General features: G+C 33.0%; 1 protein-coding gene across 1 annotated transcript in view; it reads right to left on the reverse strand.

The window, feature by feature from the left end:
• LOC145679014 (fatty acid synthase-like) overlaps positions 1–19,511 on the reverse strand; it is a 177,654-nt gene that overhangs the window by 17,651 nt on the left and 140,492 nt on the right. The window contains exons 25-30 of the mRNA XM_081749614.1: positions 17,056–17,254; positions 11,928–12,108; positions 6,093–6,238; positions 4,033–4,280; positions 2,495–2,975; positions 328–797 (exon numbers count right to left, since the gene is read on the reverse strand). Coding sequence (XP_081605740.1) covers positions 328–797; positions 2,495–2,975; positions 4,033–4,280; positions 6,093–6,238; positions 11,928–12,108; positions 17,056–17,254 — 1,725 coding nt within the window. The remainder of the gene's footprint in view (positions 1–327; positions 798–2,494; positions 2,976–4,032; positions 4,281–6,092; positions 6,239–11,927; positions 12,109–17,055; positions 17,255–19,511) is intronic.

The following is a 19,511-nucleotide window of genomic DNA, read 5'->3' on the forward strand; positions in this document are numbered from 1 at the left end:
ATGTCAACGTTTCTTATTCGTAAAGCGCAACGCTCCGTACCAGAGTCTTAATAAATCATTTTCGAACGCCCAGCGACACATTTCTTGATGTTAGCAATTCTCTTTTCCTATTGAATTCTTGTTTAGCCTGCGCTATTCTTGAACTTACGTCTTTTTCACTTCTTTTATCTGAGGATATTAACTTCCTAAATAGGGGAACGTCTTAATATCTGTGTAATAAACTTAATACTTGGATGACAACTAATACATGGATAATGAATATATCAGAATAATGATCGAATAACAATTAATATCTAAATTTGTTCATTGAAATTATGTAAAAATTACCTTTATATTAAAAGTAGCCGTTTCCTCTACTGATGAGTGGGGAGCATCTTTTGTGAACTGGAATGAATAAAGAGGAAACTTAAGATTCTTAGCAAGATTGCGAAATACATCGCACTCGCCGTCAAGTCCAGGAATGCAAAACACAGGATTGAGCCCATTTTTGACTGCAGAAATAGTTGGTGAGAGTTTTATCAGAGGTTTCTCATTCTTCAGCTGGTCTTTTACTAACTTTATCACATATTTGTACCTTCTATCATCTTTCTCTTTTTCGATTAGACTAGTAGATGTAGACGAAGTAGCTTTGGCTAATTCTGCCAACTTAGAAAATGTTAGTGCTCTCATGTCCTCTGGCGTAACAAAAATTTCAAACTCTCTCTCTAACATTTGCTTAATTTCAACGCCAACCAATGAATCCATTCCAAGTTCTGGAAACGTTGTCTCAGGACTGATTCGTTTCAAGTCCTTAAGTCCTGTACAATAAAAAATATGTATATTAAAATTTGTACATACAAGATATATATTTAGGTTTACTATCTCAAGTATAGTAGATGTCAGTAACTTAAGAAAATCTCTTATTTCATTCAAAATACATTATTGTTTAGTATCATTCTCAAGACATATATACCGGGGCCGTTCGGAAAGTGGCTTCCGATTGGTTAAAATAGAAACACCAAAGTAAATAAGAAGAATTTATTATGAACATTTGAAAACTACCTCTTTGCTCTATTTTAAACATAGTTTCCATAACATTCAAACACTATCATATCTCTGCACTAGCTTAGAAATTCCATCAGCATAAAAAAAAATCTCCCGCCTGTGCTTTGATCCAGCCTGTGATCGCATCTTTCAGCGCCTTATCATCACCAAAGCGCTGAGATCCAAGTCGCTTCTTCATATGCATGAAGAGATGATAATCGCTGGGTGCCAAATCTGAGCTGTAAGGCGGATGATAAAAACGTCCAATTTGAACTGGCTCAGAAGGTCCTTGGTTACCTGAGCAGACTGTGTTCCTCATCATGAATGTTTGATCGTCCACTTTTAAATAAACAAACCCGTTCACGAACAACTCCTTCACTCATCACACTTGGTTCATACATGGCACAAAAAGTTCCCGATTAATAGCTGCTGCCGAATAATTGTTTTGCCGTAAGAGCAAGTATAACAGCTCGTACCTCGCACTTGGCGGGGTTTCCTATTGCAGCACACATTTTAAGATGCTACAAAAGTGGAACTAGTGATCAGACAATCTTCACTCTACCACGGCTGGATGCAGATTGATACATCGCACACATCTAAACAAAGATGGTAGTGCTGGCCTCACTACTTCACGCACAGTGACCAATTGGAGGTTACTTTCCGTACGCACCTCATAGTTGCATAAAGATTAGGAAAATTGCATTGAATAAGGATTAGGAAAATTTATTATGAAATGCAAATGATTTTATAAAATTACTAAACTTAGTCTTTTCTTCTTTTCTCTAGTGTACCAATATGCCATGGCATAAATACAGCACAGGTAGAAATATTAACATTATCTTAGAAACACATTTTAACATAAAAAAATAAACTAAGCAAACAGCAAACTTATTTTCTTACTTATTACTTTACTAACTAGCAGCGTGCTATATATACTGTATATACAAAAAAATCTTGTATTGCTCTAACGTCGTTACGCAAACATTCTGAGTTATGCAAACCAGTTTTGCAGGCTCTGAAGAAGTAAAAATGTTTAGAAATTGGTTGATCCCAAACAAATCTCTTTAATCTTCTAACAAATAAGTTTACACATTATCCAAATAATGAATACCATTTTTCCATTAATTTAGAGATTAGTATTGTTTGGTATGTGTATTTCGTAAATTTGTAACTGATGTCAGTGAAGAGATTGTATTATTTGTTATGAAATTTTCACTTACTTTTATGAAAACTATGGTTTCCTGAAATTTATGTGCTTCACAGGCAATACAAGAAGGTAAAATGAATTCCATCAACGTGTATATGGAAACAATTAATTCTATTTATAAGTAGCACATTTGTGATAATTATGAAAAATAATAATAAAAAAAAAAAACTGACAAATCAAAATTGGAAGTCTGAATTCAAAATCTAAAATCACTTTTAAAATATTAAATGAAAATTTGAATTTAGAAATTGCTATGTTACCAACCTAGTAGAGCAGCCACTGAACTCACTGCATTATCGCTTTGCATTTTACTCTTTGAGATTTTTTCGGATACTACCATGCTACAGACAACGGGATGAGACTGTATTAAGAATTGATCGAGAACTTCGAAGCAAGACGTGATACGCTGTGGTAAAGTACCGCCAATATCCATTTCTTTGTCTCCTTGCATCTCAGCCACAAGGCCTACATCTCCAACGGCACCCCATTGAACAGCAAGGCCAGGAAAACCATCTTGTCGACGTTGTTCACATATCCTTTCCATTACAGAATTTGCAAAACCATAGTTGCTTTGTCCAGCATTTCCACGTCCGCAGCTTACACTAGAGAATACCACAAAGTGCTCTAATTCGGGACAAAGTTTTCGGGAAACTCTGTCGAGATTCTTCGTTGCGGTTGCTTTTGGAAGATAGACTGTTTTAAAATTATCCTCTGTTTGATTTTCTAACATCGCATCTCGCAATACCTACAAAAAAGTTATACATGTTTATAAATCGTGGAATGAATCTTAGAATATTCTTATTATACTCGTACTTGTTATTGGAAATCAGTACGCTATTAAATTGTAAAACGAAAGTATGTGAGATACTTGGTACTAAACATAATGATTATAGAAAAAATGTATAGTAGCCTTGGTCAAAACTAATATGTTAATACGTTCTATTTAATTGTCACTTTGAAAATTCACCGAAATTATTCTTTCCCATACTAGAAATTTGCTTGTTTCGTCGACATACCTTAAACCTTAACTGTGAGTGAATCGTGCCAATACGTAAGTCCTTACCAACATCTCTTTAAACTTTTACTAAACCTCACTAGTTGGAAGCATAATGGGTGATGATACTGTATTAAATTTGAAAATATTTGAATATTTAAAAAAAAGTTGAATTAGGTAGTATCCATTTATAGCTAGCAGACTGATAATTCATACATTTCAGTAATGATTTAATATTCTATCTTTCAATATGTATGATCTTTAAGTTTATTGTAAACCATCTACGTGATAGAACGTGATATTTAACTAAGTAATTTTTTGAAACAAAATCTTTTGAAGAAAATAAAATATTTAATCTCTTATAACTTTGTTCTTTATTTGTTAAAAATATATCATATCATGGTCACAATATTCAACAATAAGGTACTCCCGATGAACACGTCAATTTCACTTGCGTTATTACTGTTATAGTGGCAACCAAAATTTGGATGTTTACGGATGATTGTGTTTCTGTAGGATCTTTAGTTTGTAACACTATATAATACTTTGATATTGCAAGTTTTCACTTAAGATCAAATTTGAAATATAATAGTGTCATTTTAAAAAGCTAAAAGTTTATGTAGAGTTGGCAACACTGTTAATCGCGTGGTGTTGCAGTGTACGTCAAACAATGTCCCCTTCCAATATTTGCATGTTTCAAATTTCATAGAATTTTATTTATTAGCTTAAAAATTACAAGATTGTTTTAACATAAATGATTCACCCTGTATGTAATATTGTGAGGAAGGTTGTAGAAACAAATGCATACCACTGCTAAGTTGTAGATGGATCCAACAGGTCCAAGTTTGCTCGCTTCACTAATTAGTTTCATAGTTCCTTCTATGGTAGTAACGTCAGCGGTTGATACAATAACATCAGCTCCATCAGCTTGCCATCTACGCATACATAGAGTTTGATAGCCATTTTTAATTCCAGTTCTTGATGTCAAAACTATTTTCTTTCCTCCTCTTACAATAAGCCAATCTGCTAATTCCAAACCAAGACCCCCAAGTCCTCCTGAAAAAGAAAAAGAATTTGAATCATTACGTTTTACAACAAATGATAGTTTGATGCAATTATGTAATGGCTGTGATTCGAGCCATAATGCAATAAATATGATTGCATCTCTCGTTTCTCCTTTCACAGTTAAAAAAATCCTGAGTAAATGGTGATATTGTTGATATTAATTTTATATTGTGTTTCGAGGGTAATGAACTGCTCAGCTGATCTTACCTTAGATACACCCCGCATCAATAAATTGATCAGCGTTACACTCACACTCGTAAGTAGAGCGATCTGTTAATACTTACTTGATACCATAAATGACCTTTCGAAAGAAGCCCTATTTTCCTCTCCTAATATAGGGTGCACAGAAAAATGAATTTATTATTTTTATTGATATAAGTAGGGTGACCTACTGCAACTTAATCAAACATACACTCGTATATAAAAATGCTATTATTTATTTATTTATTTATTTATTTATTTATTATTAAAGCACTTAACCCGACAGTGGGAACATGAAAGATATTGCATGTCAAGTACTAGAGTTGAATTGACCTCATGCAAAAATATCTAAATATGGTCCTTTGTATTTTTATGTGTGCATAATTGCCAATATAATGGTAAAATAAAAATAAATCTCCAACATTTCAGAAATACAGTAGATATATACACGTTTCGTGGTACTATGCCACTAACTGCTGGCGATATTCGCTATTGCTAAGTGTCTTTACAAGCTATTAAGCTATCCTTGGTGACGATGAAATATCTAGTACCGTTTTTAAGGACTACTGTTTTTTCCATCATGGGTATACACCTGCTTGTAAATGTACCTCTGAACTGCAGAACGTAAGAGTTCAAGTCGGTGATGGACAAGTCCCCTTTAATGGTGATGTTGGTGCCCTTCAATTTTCTTTCATTACTGAAGAACACCTTAGTCTTGCTTGGTAGCTTGCAAACTTGGATATTATTGGCCGCGGTTTTCCCTCTAATCTAGGACCGATCCTGTGACTTCAACTAATTATTCTAAATGTGTGGGAACACCTAGACGGTCTTCAATTTTATAGATATACTGTTCGTATCTTCATTTGTTGTTTCTGCTATTCCGAAGATCCGAAGGTTTTCTCTTTCCGGGTACCGGTATTACTTCCATTCCGCAATTTGCTCATGAAGACTAGTAATTTCTGTGTGTCCCTATTCTTTAGTTCTTTCTGAAGATCATGAACTTCTTCAGAATTAAACTTTAGAGTTTTTCCCAGGTTTTCTGTCACTTGGTAACTGATTCAATTATTTGAATTTACAATTAGTCTTAAAATTTCAGGGATCTGCACTACTGCCTTTGACTTCTTCGTAGATTTGTCGCACGCAGTCTTTTTTTTCTGCTTCAAGCGTAGTGTTCCCTTGGAATCCTTTGTTGGCCTTAGAAGGAACCACTTCATCAAAACCTCTTTGTACAAACAAAACAACTGGAAACTAGAGGAGTAATATTTGTACAAAATCTTTACTAAATATTGCTCTTGTATCTATAACTAAACAACAGAAGTTTATATTGTTGCGAATATTTCTTCCATCGAACTTTATGGTATGAAAAACACGGAGCGCGATATGAGCACGTCTAACCACTAGCTATTTTCTATGTCTAACTCTATTTTTCAAACTACTTCAACGATTTGTTTAAAAAGAACAATCGAAAATAATTATTTTATATCTTATTTGAAGATAATTGAATTGCGCAATAATTATACAGATACAAATTGTAGAATAATTACTTTCCATTTTGACTTGAGTAAAGAGCAAATAAAACACAAGTTATGTTCGATTACTCACCGATAATAATATGTACTTTTTGTGGGTCGCAGTAGTATCTGGGAACTGCCGGAATTATTTTAGCGGGAGCTGTGCAAATTTTTGTTGTTTCCTCATCACGTACTTTGAGAAGTACTTTCCCAATATGTTTTCCAGTGGACATGTATCTGAAATAATAATAATATATTTTATTAGAATCAGGAAATAACAGAGAATATATATCCAACTACAATTTACAGTACACCAAAGTTGCATAAATTTATAAGCATATCACAATAATAGAAAAGTGCACATTAATTGACAAACCAAATAACATAAAACATAAACATGCAAATCATATGAAAGAAGAGACACCCTCAATCTGTCATAAAGTATAGATAGAGTTGCTCCTGAACTAAATCAAAGTTATCAAGAAATATATCAACAGCATCAGCCAAATCATTGCCAGTTGATAAACAACTATATATAAGAACATCTTTCAAGCAAGCGGCAGTTAGAAAGATCCTTAAGTTACTTGTATAATACCTTGGGGATATAGTATACGTAAGACCGTCTGAGTTCCAGAAGAAGCTGGACGCTCATACTTTTAGGGATTATTCATTGAGTATCTACGAACTTAGAAAGGGGGTAACAAACCCACTTTCATTTACTTATCCACTGATACGAAAATAAAAAAGAACGTACCTATTTGCCCTTGTACTTTATATGCTATAGCGCATTACATTATATGCAACAAGGATTTTGGTCTGCATCATGATATAAATTTAAAAATATTTAACATTTTTCGAATCGAAATCAACAAAATTTATTCTAGAAAGTAAAAATAGAATGTTAAGCACATATAATGAAGACAACGCAGTGATTTAATTTGGTAACGTATAAATATATAATATGAAGTATCCTCGCGCACGGAAGACAGGGGGTTCTCATGTATACTATTACCTACTTTGGAATATATAAAGTTATTGCAGATAATAAATTCAGTTTGTAATGTAAGATCCGTGCAATAATTTAAGATCCGTGAAGGTCTTTCTCTGCGACAACTTCAGAATACGCAATAACAATCCTACATTTTATAAAGCTTTTTCTAAAAAACGCTTAAATTTCTAACGTAACCGTGACAAAAATAAGTTTAGGATCATTTCTATACTATTTAACACCTAATTAGTACTTCCATTCTAGATACTTGATATAATAAAATAATAATAATAATAATAATAATAATAATAATAATAATAATAATAATAATAATAATAATAATAATAATAATAATAATAATAATAATGTTAATTTTAGTGTCATGAACAGCCTAATGGCAAAAATACGGCACCTTATCAGACAAATATAAACACATATTGCATACAATGTAACCTACCTACTGAAACAAGAAACAAAATAACGATAAAATAAAATAGAATCGGATTAAACAATAATTTCTTGTCAAATTAATACCAAATATTTTAGTCTCAAAATAGATACATCGTCAAAAATACTATAAATAATATTTGTTTAACTTTAAAATTTATGCTTCTGTACTGATAATAAAAATAGAGTTTCAAATTAGATTAAAGGAATTGGTCATTCTTTCTAAAATTACAGATTTTGGATTCAAAGGTACTAATGATGATCCATTTCTCATACATTGGTACTCTTATATTATGCAAGCAGTATTCACTATGCTATCTATTTTGTCTAGTATTTTCTGAGTAATAAATATCATAGTAAATACTGCTTGGATAATACAGGTATTTGTATTGTATACCAATAATGTATAATAATAATAATAATAATAATAATAATAATAATAATAATAATAATAATAATAATAATAATAATAATAATAATAATAATAATAATACATAATTTTTCTGCCTAATGGAAAGACTCTACGGTTATGAGAAAATTGAAAACAAGGAACAAATAAGGAGAAATATATACAGTAATTAAAGTCAAAGTGGTAATAATGGCTTTTAATTTTATTTATTGCATTCCTTCGATCTTATTATGATACAAAAGTATGCAACATGTTAATTTGCGTATCCTTTGTCAAGTAATTACGAACACTAAGAATAGAAGTAAATAGAAAGTACTCGTATGTCGACTTAAATACACACATAAATTCTATGTTATTATTAATTTTCAACAAAGGAAACAAATATCCAAAAACATGAGACACACCAATTGGTACATCTTATTAAGTTAAACAAAAAATCCTCATGCGTAGTTTTTGAGAAAAGACGAGTTTTTTGTAATCATAACGATAACTACAATACCTATTGAGAGGACAATGATATAAATGTCTCATTAAGTCTTTATTATGATATTACCTAGACGACAGTTGTATCTACATGAAATTTAAAATACTAAACCTGTCATTTTCCGGCAGGGCGTATGACACATTTGTCGGTACTAATCTTAACAGCGTTATTAGAGTCTTTTCTTTTCTTTTTTCTTTTCTTTTTCTTTGTTCTTTACAAATTGTCCTCAACTCATTACACAGTACACAGTGTGCTTAATGAAATATAGCACACAATTATGATTTTTCTCTTAAATTTTAATTTTTGTTTAATTATCATATATTATCCAAAGAAATATCAGTAAACTCGCATGAGTAATTTTTGAGAAAGTAGTCTGAAAAGAAATTCACCCCAAGAGTAAACTACCCCTTCGTAAGGAGTAATTTACACAACATTATAGAATTATTAATGAAATATGAACAAAATAACATGAGCTATTTTTGAGAAAATTGTCCAAATTTAACTCACCCCCAACAATAAATTACCCCTCGTACCTTCTATCAGGATAAATGAGTTATGCCATAGTATCAGGTTGTTAATGAAATATTTATTTATGAAACATGCACAATATTGCTTGGCTCGTTTTTGAGAAAATCGCCCGAAGAAACACAGTCCCAGAACAAAATAAAGCTTCTCGATCTTTCTCAGAGAAATATTACTTTTATCGTTCTATGGGATTGTTATTGAAAAACTGATTTACGAGATATAAAGAGAATCATACAAAATCATATTAGAGCCATTTTTGAGAAAATAGCAAATTTTGATTGTTACCCTTTAGAAAATTACCCTTATTTTTAGGGGTAGGAAGAAAATTGGAAAGAGTCCCTGGAGTATAACATAATACCTGAAGTTTAAAATTTGGTCTCGATGCATTGAACAATATGGCCTCTAGGCGAATGTGCATCAGGATGAAGAAACGAATACACAGATAGATGTCAAAAGATAACTTTTTCGGTACATGGGTCGTGAAATGTGTAAGTCACTTGAAATATCGAATTAGGTTTTTTAACGGTCACGTTTCTTCTCCTTTTGTCGCTCGGAAATAAAAAAAATTTAAAAAATATAAATTGGTCCAACAGAAGCTAGATCATCATTAATTTTCGCATCGTGATCATATTTGTCAGAGTTTCTTCTTTCTCAAGTCTTTTAAGTGCTTTCTAATGTAGATGATGCTTCACACTCAGTTTACTGTCAATATGACAACTTTCTAAAAAGCTTACAAGAGCTCTTGCGAAGGCGAAATACTGGCATTAACTTGGATGAGACTAATATAAAGTGTTCCCATCTACGTATGTTCTTTGCTTGTTACTCTATTCCTGAATATGTGCCATATTTACATCTTTAAAGTAAGAATTTCAGAACTAAATTCAAAATTAAAATTGTAGTACAAAATTTAAATTTCGTATTTGGAAAGCATATGAATACACAATGTTCTCATATTAATTCCGCGGATAACCCATTTTCTGCTTGTGAAAATGAAATGAAATCTTTCAGTTTTACGTCCCACGATTTTGCCGGCTAGGCTAGAGGAGACGCTGATGAGAAATGAATGAAGAAAGTGGGAGGAAACGGGAGAACTCCATAAAACCCACGCACACGGTGTTTCTCCATTACAAGGTTCATTTTTCGACCGTCCTACCGGGAGTCGAACCCGAGACAGCTCTCATCAAACGTAAGAGCATTAGCGACTACGATATGCGGGGCCACACGTTTGTTCTTTGAAAGTCATTGTCTATTGCCTATATTAGCATAGAGCAAATTTAATAATGTTAAAGTTGTCCTCGAGGACATATATTATTCTAATAACTAGTTCCAATAGTTCGTTACAGACTATTGTTATTTAATGAAGTATTCAAAATTATAATTTTAATAACATATGAGATATTCGTTTAAGTTCAATTTTGAAGATGTCGTGGATCGTAGCCATCAAGATTACTCCCTTTTCTTCCCATATTTTCATTTAGGAAAACGATACTAAGTGCAAATGCAAGAATTAAGTTAAGTCAACTTATTTTCTCGTATGTGTGAGAAACTACGAGTTAGGTGATTAAGAGCTGTAGTACGTTAAATATTATTTATCAAAGCATCAAGTGTTGAAATATTAATTCCAGTATTTAACACTGCTTGTGTGTGTGAAGTGTTTACTATTTAGATAGACCAATTTGGATTTTCCAATAAGAGGAGAGTTACAGGTAAATTCATTGCTTCAAATGCATATAGTTGTTGCTGGTCCTTGACTCCATTGAATTTTGTATGTATTTATCTCGAAAAGGAAGTAATAAGCTAATCAGAAGAATAACATTACATATCCTCTTTGCAAAGAAGGAAATATTAACTTGAATGCACTTTTGGTTTAATGATGTATTGAATGCCCAAAATAAAAATTGAACATGGAACCATATCTATATGTGCAGATTACATAACAAACGCCAACCCTGAGCCCGATCCTTGGAGCTAGGCTATTGCAGAGGATCTGTTTATAAGTTAATCGCCCCTCACAGGGATTTTATAAGATCCATACATTATACTTTATCATTTTATTAACTAATTTATAAAGGTGAACATAAAGTGAATCATGTGATGAAATTTTTATTAATTGCGGAACTACCAACCCAAATTGATAGTTCTATTTATCGAGTTACATACTGTAAAAGTGTCGGTAGAGAACTCAATAAGCAATTAAATTAGGTGAACAAAATAACTCTTAAAGAGTTAATTTCATAGTTTTTGTCAAATGTTCAAGCGTATGCACGACTTTGAAAAATGGCAAAATAGTCACTTTGTTTCAGTTTGCGTGAGAACAATCAGAATTTTCAAACAAGTACATGAAAGAATAATAAATGAAAATTAATACGTTATGTACATGTAAACTTCACTTGGACAAACAAAAATTACTTTGGCATCTATATTCTTCATAAGAATTGTTTGAGGCGTGAACACGTGTGCTGGTGCCATTACGAGGAATCTAACAGCCGTACTCTGGCAAATTAATGTTGTCTTTGTATTGAGGCTGAGAAAAAGCAGCAATTAAATGAACTCAGAGACTCTCTGGCTATTGTCTACTACACGCCTGTTTAATAGAACCTTTCTATTGTTCCAGAGAATCAAGTAGTTCTACTTTCCTGGTAAGAAAAGAATTAACATGAGAAATAACTTTGAGACTGAAAAATAACTGCTAAATGTTTTAACTATTTACAATATGATCCACAAATTGGTTACAATGAGGGCTCACCCACAGGAGGTCCAGTGTATCCGGAAACTCCCAAAATTTAGTAACTCGGTTAACATCTGTAGACTTTTTTAATAGAACAATACTTGATGAAGGCTAACGATTTGATTTTACGCCTTATCTATGTTCTTTATTTCTCACAAAATAATCTAGTTCTATCATTTTCCCCCCTAAAAATATAGGTGACAGTAACGAATCGTGTTTTCGGGTGCAGAATAAGACAGGTTCAATATTACAAATACGTATTGAACCTCCTCTCCAAAATATTTTGGACCCCCAGCATAATTTCTAGATGCTCGCCTGGATACAATATATTTCTTAACTACTCACCTGAATGCATCCTCAATCTGATCATAGTTAAATACTGTACGGGTAAGCGGTCGTACTGCTCCAGACTTAATACCTTCCTTCAACAACCGATGCATCTCTGCCTTTGTTTTATGGTCTTCCTGCTGTAGTACATCCAACATAACTCCATGGAAACTGCAATCTTTTAGGAAAACTTTCAAACCTACATAACCAAAAGGAAAACTATGTAACGGGCTTATTCAATAATGATTTATAGGTGCAAGAGAGTACTAATAATGTCTAGGTGCTATACTAATGTTTAGGTGCAAGAGAGTACTAATAATGTCTAGGTACTATAATAATATATAGGTGCTATAATAATGTTTAGGTGCAAGAGAGTACTAAATGACCAATAGAAGAAAATGAGAAATGATGCCGCTAAGTTTCTTTAAATGAAAAATAGACGAAAAGGATACGCTTTGATACATTTTTGTGGTGTAATTCAGAACGTTCTCGAAATATTTCGTGCATATTTGTATACTAGAAATTGGTGTAAATGCTATACAATAACTAGAAACTGGTAACACAACTTTAACATTGTAAGTACTGTAGTAAGGTAGTTGTTCACTTTTGTAGAAAACTGTATTATTGCTGTTTACAAATCTATTCTTGAAACGTTGAAAATAAACACCTTCCCTGTAGGATTATGATTACTAGGCAGTTTGTGTAATGGAAGATTAAACATACGTAACTGTTATTAATGTTTATGTTCATATTCTTGGTGTTCAATCATGTGAACGGAGTGGTTTACGAAAAACTATTGAATAAAGTGTTGCCATTTATTCAGTTTCCTCGATATGATGCCATTTGAGATCTACAATATCAAGGCGGTAACTCTCCAGTTCACTAGCTGTAATCGTGTAGGATTGGTTTACATGACATCCCACATCTCATCTGTCTTGCCAATTTGCCGAATCTCAATGTAATTGAGAAAATATGATACATGCTGGAGCAGTACATTGAACACAGATGAAAACATTCTCTCAAATTGGCTGCTCTACTTTATCAGTTGTTAACAAAATGGACCAAACAAAACGTGAATGTTCTCTTCTCTCACATTGACAGCATAAGAAAGAAAATCAAAATTGTAATTCGAGTTCGTGGTGATGTAATTGCAAATTAACCAATACAGTTGGTATTCCATATCTTGTCCGGGAGTGCTTACAACCCCCAGACTAGTTATAGTAATTTCGCTGAATTATAATAATCTAAAATCTTATCTTCAACATCAGCACTATACTTATCTACATGGAAAGATTGCTGAATGATGATATGTTCAAGAAAAGAACTGTAGTAAGTTCTCAAGATCTTTAAGCGATGTCATCTTTATTGGTCTCTGGACAGTATGAATTTTTCCGTTGCTGTACATCCCGTAGCATCATGTGTTATGTAACTAACTCGAGGATCGTTCCCACTACTTATTCAGATTAACACATTGAAATAGAGCAATGTCATTATCAAGCTATTCTCCTACAAAGTGAGGAGGCATTGCCACAGTTTTAAAGTTTTCATTTTGTCCACAGTGAGATCAGGATTCAGCGTGATATGTTAAATCTCTGAAGACAATTACTTTGAACTTCAAATCGCTCGGCATTATTTCATCTACTTCAACGCCTGCTTTGTTCTCTCACCATATAAGGATACTTACTTTGCCTATAGACATGTAATGAATACCTAAATTACAACATAATAACTACCTTATTATTTTTTTTAAAAAAAGAAATATGTACTTTTCACTGTTATGAGTAATACTTACACTAAATTGAAGCATACAACCTCACTTGAAGCATTGAATCTTACATCAATGAATCTTTGGAAGTGCACTGTTCTTCAGTAGGAGTTCATATATCGGTTCAAACCGTTCGATAATGGATGTGTTCCCTTCAGTATCTTGCTTTTATTTCTCTCTCTACGTGCTTGATAATTTGATCTGTGCATGTAAACAGTTATACCTTTTGCAAGGTTTGAAATGACGTACCAAATGAAAGATTGAACTAGTGATTGAATATATGCCTATCACGATATTCAGTAACAGATTCCCCGTTGTTTTTGATACCTTCATGGTTATTCATATTGAACAGTCTCTTAATACTAATATCTGGTGACAAGCACAGTATTTCATGTGACACAGTGACTGGAATATTATGGTATACAGCTACTATGAGCTCCTAGAGACTCTATTACTTTGGAATATGCTTTGTTTTAGGAATATTTCACATTTTCCTCATTTTATCACTTCCGGGACTGTTACATTTACATTTCTTCTGTAACTCAACATAAATACCACGCAGTTGCAGAGTTCTTGCACACTTTTCGGCTAAAGACAAAACTAACCCTATATTCTACGGTTATACTCTTGAGACTCATATCTACCTTCTTTGTTTTCCTCCGAACTTCGCATACTTCTGTTAAGCACTCTAAATTGATCTATGGGCTTCACTGAGTCCAAAATGTGACAAGAGGAAATAAAAAAATGTTTGTTTAACGCGAAACAAGATTATATCTTCATTTTCAGTAAAATTCTTTGTAGCAAATTTTGTTATAGGAAGTAGTATTTCTGTCTTGTCTTTGCGAAAACGAATATGAAAGAGCTTCACTGAAGTTTCTCAGAAAACGTACAAAGCATGTAAGTATGTATTTTGCACTATAAAATTTTCATAAATCCCACATCCATAACACAGTTCTATTGTATTGCATCTGCCCTATCATTTTTATACATTTTCATGTACGGTAAACATTTTGATGTAAAAATATCTTCCATTGACACTTATATTTTCAAGTTCCTTACTTTTCCTTACTTTTTCTTCCCTTTTTGCCCATTCCTAGATGTCGGCTTTCACAGAACTAAGTAAATACATTCATGCTGATACTCATCTTCACATTAGCTACTCTCATTATGAGATCACTTGCATAATCACTTGAATAACTAGGCTCAAATTTAATTTTGCTTGATGTTATGTTCTATCTGACATATTAATGACTCACTATATTCTATGCAACAGCTATTATATCAGTTCGATTGTACTTAACACACACTGCAATAGTGGCACAACTAATCTTTACACGTTACTAAATCACTCGATGTGCAGTACAGGCAACTTCCAACAATAATCTTATTGCTTGTGTTGTTATTGGAGGATAGGATACAACTTGGAACATTTTTATTTCGCGTACAAAATACGATCTCAAAAATTTTCAGGAAATAAATAAAAAGCATAAGTAGAATTCAAGGCCAACGCAATCTCAAACTCAGTTACCACTATTGTACACAATTATAAATCCTTAGAAGATAAGATATCCATATTGATTTATTCATAACAGAGAACAACCAAGCTACTTGCAGTAACTTGCTTTATACTTCCTAACTATACTATACTATTAGTACGGGAAGTCATACGTTGTATACACAAGAAAAATGATGTCCAATCATCCATCTATTGACACATCTGAATGGAATAAACAATACAGACCACCGCACTAAACTTTCTCACTCCAGTTCCTTAAACTAAATCATGTAGTGATGCAGTTATTAATGGAACATTTTCTTGTCAAATACGAACAAAATCGTATAAGGCGTTTTCGAATAACTTTACCCAAAGAAAACTCATGACCAAAAGTAAATTACCGCTTCTAGATTTTTCCATAAGAAATGATTTATGCCATCTGTTAGGGGTAACTAGTAAAATATTTGTTTATGAAAGAACAACAAAATAGCATGATTGGTATTTTACAAAACTGTCAAAAAGGACACTTAACCCAAGAATAAACTACCCCTTGTGGATATTCTCATGGAAGTGGTATATGTAACATCATAGGAATAACAATGAAATATTTATTTATGAAATGTGAAAAAAAATCGCCTGACTCGTATTTGAGAAAATAGTAAGAAAAGAAAAGAGAAAAACTTTCCCTTGTGACATTTTTTTTTCATAAGGAATAATTTACACAACGTTATAGAGTTGTTAATGAAATGTTTATGAAATATGAATAAAATTGCCTGAGTTAGTTCTGAGAAAATCATGCGAAAAAAAAAAAAAAAACCTCATTCCTAACAGTAAACTACCACTTTTCGATTTTTTCAAGAGAAAATGACTTAAATCACAGTTAGGGGTTATTATTGAAAAATTGATCTATGAAATATAAACAAAATCTGAGAAAACAGCGAACTTTTTTATTTTCATCCTTTAGTAAACTACTCTTACTTTTAGAGGTAGGTAGAAAATTGAAAAGATGAATTCCTTTGGAAAATCACATAAACAACCTTAAGTGTAAAATTTGGTTGATACACGTTGAACAGTATGGCCTCTAGATGAATATATATCAGGACAAACAGATGGACAGATGTCGAAAAATCACTTTTCGATATCTATGGGTCATGAGAGGTAAATCATTGAAATTTCCAATTCGATTTTTTTTCTCACAATCACGATACTTTCTTCTCTCCGTTTGTCGTTCGAAAGTAAAAATGATAATTCCTTCTCTCCTGCTTCACATTAGATTTTGTTTACAGTCAGACACGACTATTTGCGACGGATAAGAGATAGCAAGAAATAGTTTTATTATATAGATTCAACATCCTAAGAATAGGATGCTCTTTCTGACCAGTTTTAGATCCTCATAATTTCAAAGTTTATCATAGTGCCATAATGTGAAACAAAACTGACTTGTTTAAATTAAGGGTCGTTGCTGTTATCTGTTCTGTTTTAGTAACAATTTAAAGTTATAAATAAATAAATAATGAAATAACAAAGCAAAACTATACCAAGCCAGCGCAAAAAAAAAAAAAAAGTTTAAAATGAAAGCAATAAACTGTTCAATTTTAGTGTTTGAATTTCATCTCGTCCTTTTCAATTAAAAAAAGTCCAGTATTTCAGAATAGCTAGTCAAACTGTTACTGGATCTCTCTCTCGTGGGTATATATTTAGCGTATGCGTCTACGACTCGAAAGATCCGGGTTCGATTCCCGGTAGTAGCTCATATGGTTCAGATCCTACGTAGGTCCACGTCTTATATAGCATTGGTGCTAAAATTACGCTAAAATGCAATACATACAAACAAATCAAACAAACAGTTAGTTTTAAGTTATTTTTAAATGAAACATTCTGCTTACCTAAATTATTATTATTTACCATATCAAATTTACCAATTTCTATGAATCTACCATGCTTCGCCAAGCATCTCACAGAGGCATGCAGTTTCTCCATAGCTAAAGAATTGAGCACTAAATCAACTCCTCTGTAATTTGTGGCTTCCTTCACAGCAGTTTCGAATGAGGTGTCTCGAGAATTAAATATATGACTATCTTTTAGCTGTAATGTAGGAAAAAGAAAGTACGAAATATATAATTTAGTTTATTTTATAGAATATATGCCAGAAATTTACTAAGATATACAACACAAAGATTAGCATAAAATCTCTAACATTACAAATAGTTCTTATGAATGTACAATATTACTAAAATACAGGTAACAGTAAGTACAATGCCGAGATTCAAGAGCAAGTTCGAGTTTTGATGTGATTTGAATTTCTTGAATAAAAACTGATCCCCTTTAAAGCTAGAAAGCCATGCATGGCGAACTGAATTTTGCTTCAAAAACATGTTTCAAGACAATTCTAAGGCTATGTGGAAATTATTGTCTTATTGACTTACTTCCCAATGCTGTTTCCGGATTGAAATTAAATCATATAGAAATGATGAAGTGTTGCTACATCTTGAATTAAAGCAAAGAAAATAATTTTTTAGTCTTAACTCTTAAGGGATCCTGGGTTTTTGGGGTATTTTTTAGACTTTCAGTCAAGCAGCTACTGCATCGTCACTATTTATCCTAGGATCATAGTTCATACCTCATTCTCTTCAGAATAGAGCTGGCTTTCTAATGGTACCACTTGCATGCTCATACCATATACCAGGAGAGGGAAAAGTGATGTCAAAGGGAAAATTTTGAGGGAAAATTTTTTCACACTTTGGGCCCCTCTGGAACGGCCCTGTGTGATCGTAGAGATCTCAAAAAACTCTGATAAATAGTACTTGGTATACTAAATGTATATGCCAAATTTCAAGTATCTATCTTGAATACTAAGGGCGAGAAAATTTTATCAAGAATCCCCACAATGTCCCAAATTACCGGGACATTGTGGGGATTCTTGATAAACCACCATGAGTAAAACACCATGATCCCAGGTAAAAAATTTCCTGAGACATCTCTATTTACCCTAGGACTATAATACGCCAATCATTCTCTTCAGAATAGAACTGCCTTTCAGACGGTACCATTCACGTGTCTCCTTCATGTATCTAAGGCGGGAAAATCCCGAAAAAAGGGATTTTTTGGGTCTAAATATCCTTTTTTCAACTTTTAGCCCCTCTGGACCCCCCCCTGTTTTAACGCAGAGATCTGAAAAAATCTGACAAATACTACTAGGGGGCCTGAATGTTTATACACAATTCCAATTTTCCAGGTGCAAAAGTAAACCCACCCAAAAAATATATACCGACGATGTCCCATATTCCCGTATACAGAAGGATATTTTGTAAACATTTCCTGAGACATTCCTAATTACCCTAGGATCATGGTTTGCACATCATTCTCTTCAGAATAGAACTGCCTTTCAGGCGGTACCATTCACTTGTCTCCATCATGTATCTAAGACGGAAAAATCCCGTGAAAGGGGTTTTTTGGTAAAAATTTTCCTTTTTCAACTTTTAGCCCCTCTGTACCCCCCTGTTTTAGCACAGAAATACGAAAAAAATATGTTAAATACTCCTTGGTGGACTGAATGTTTGTGCAAAATTTCAATCTTCTACGTGCAAAAATAAGCCCGCCAAAAAATAATGAACATAGACCCGCCAAAAAATAATAAAAGAAAATATATATTTTAGAATTATGACGTCATCACCTCCTATGTCTCGACGAAGGAAGGTGTGAAACCATACGTAAGGTCTTCTACAATGCCTCTGTACTTGAAAAAAAGAAAAAAAACCGGACGAAAAAGCTCAAATAGGAGAGTTATAACGCAATGTACCATGAAACACCCGTATGGTACAAATTGTACCATGGGTTCCCCAAAGGATTAACAAAATTATAGAAGTCGTCAAGCTTTGAAAATCTCAAGCGAAAGAATTATGAATGTTCCCGATTGAGACGAATTTTCTTGGTGCTTTAAATCAAATAGTCACACAGTAACTAGAATAGCTAAACCTAATATGGGGCTATGGTGGTTCAGTAGTAGAGGGCTAACTTTTAGTGCGTTGTTGTCTCTGGTTCCATCTCAGTCACGCCAAATAGGCTTTGTGGTGGTTAAACACTGTGTACGTGGATTTTCTAGGTGTTCTTCCGTTTCCTCTCACTTTCTTCATCCCACCATTTCATTCATTCTCATCCTCTCCGTCTCTCTTAGAATCGTTGTATAATCGAGTGTTAGGTTAGGTTGTCAATTAGTTGGGCAAGATATTTGCTATTAAATAATCGGACAAGGTGTTAAGAAATTGTAAAAACAAATGAAGGGCGTAACTAGTGTAACTATATAATATAAACAATGTGTAAATGTGTTTAGGTTGGAATGGAG

This window comes from Thermobia domestica, chromosome 2 (assembly GCF_964235325.1).
Source record: "Thermobia domestica chromosome 2, izTheDome1.hap1.1, whole genome shotgun sequence".
NCBI lineage: Eukaryota > Metazoa > Arthropoda > Insecta > Zygentoma > Lepismatidae > Thermobia > Thermobia domestica.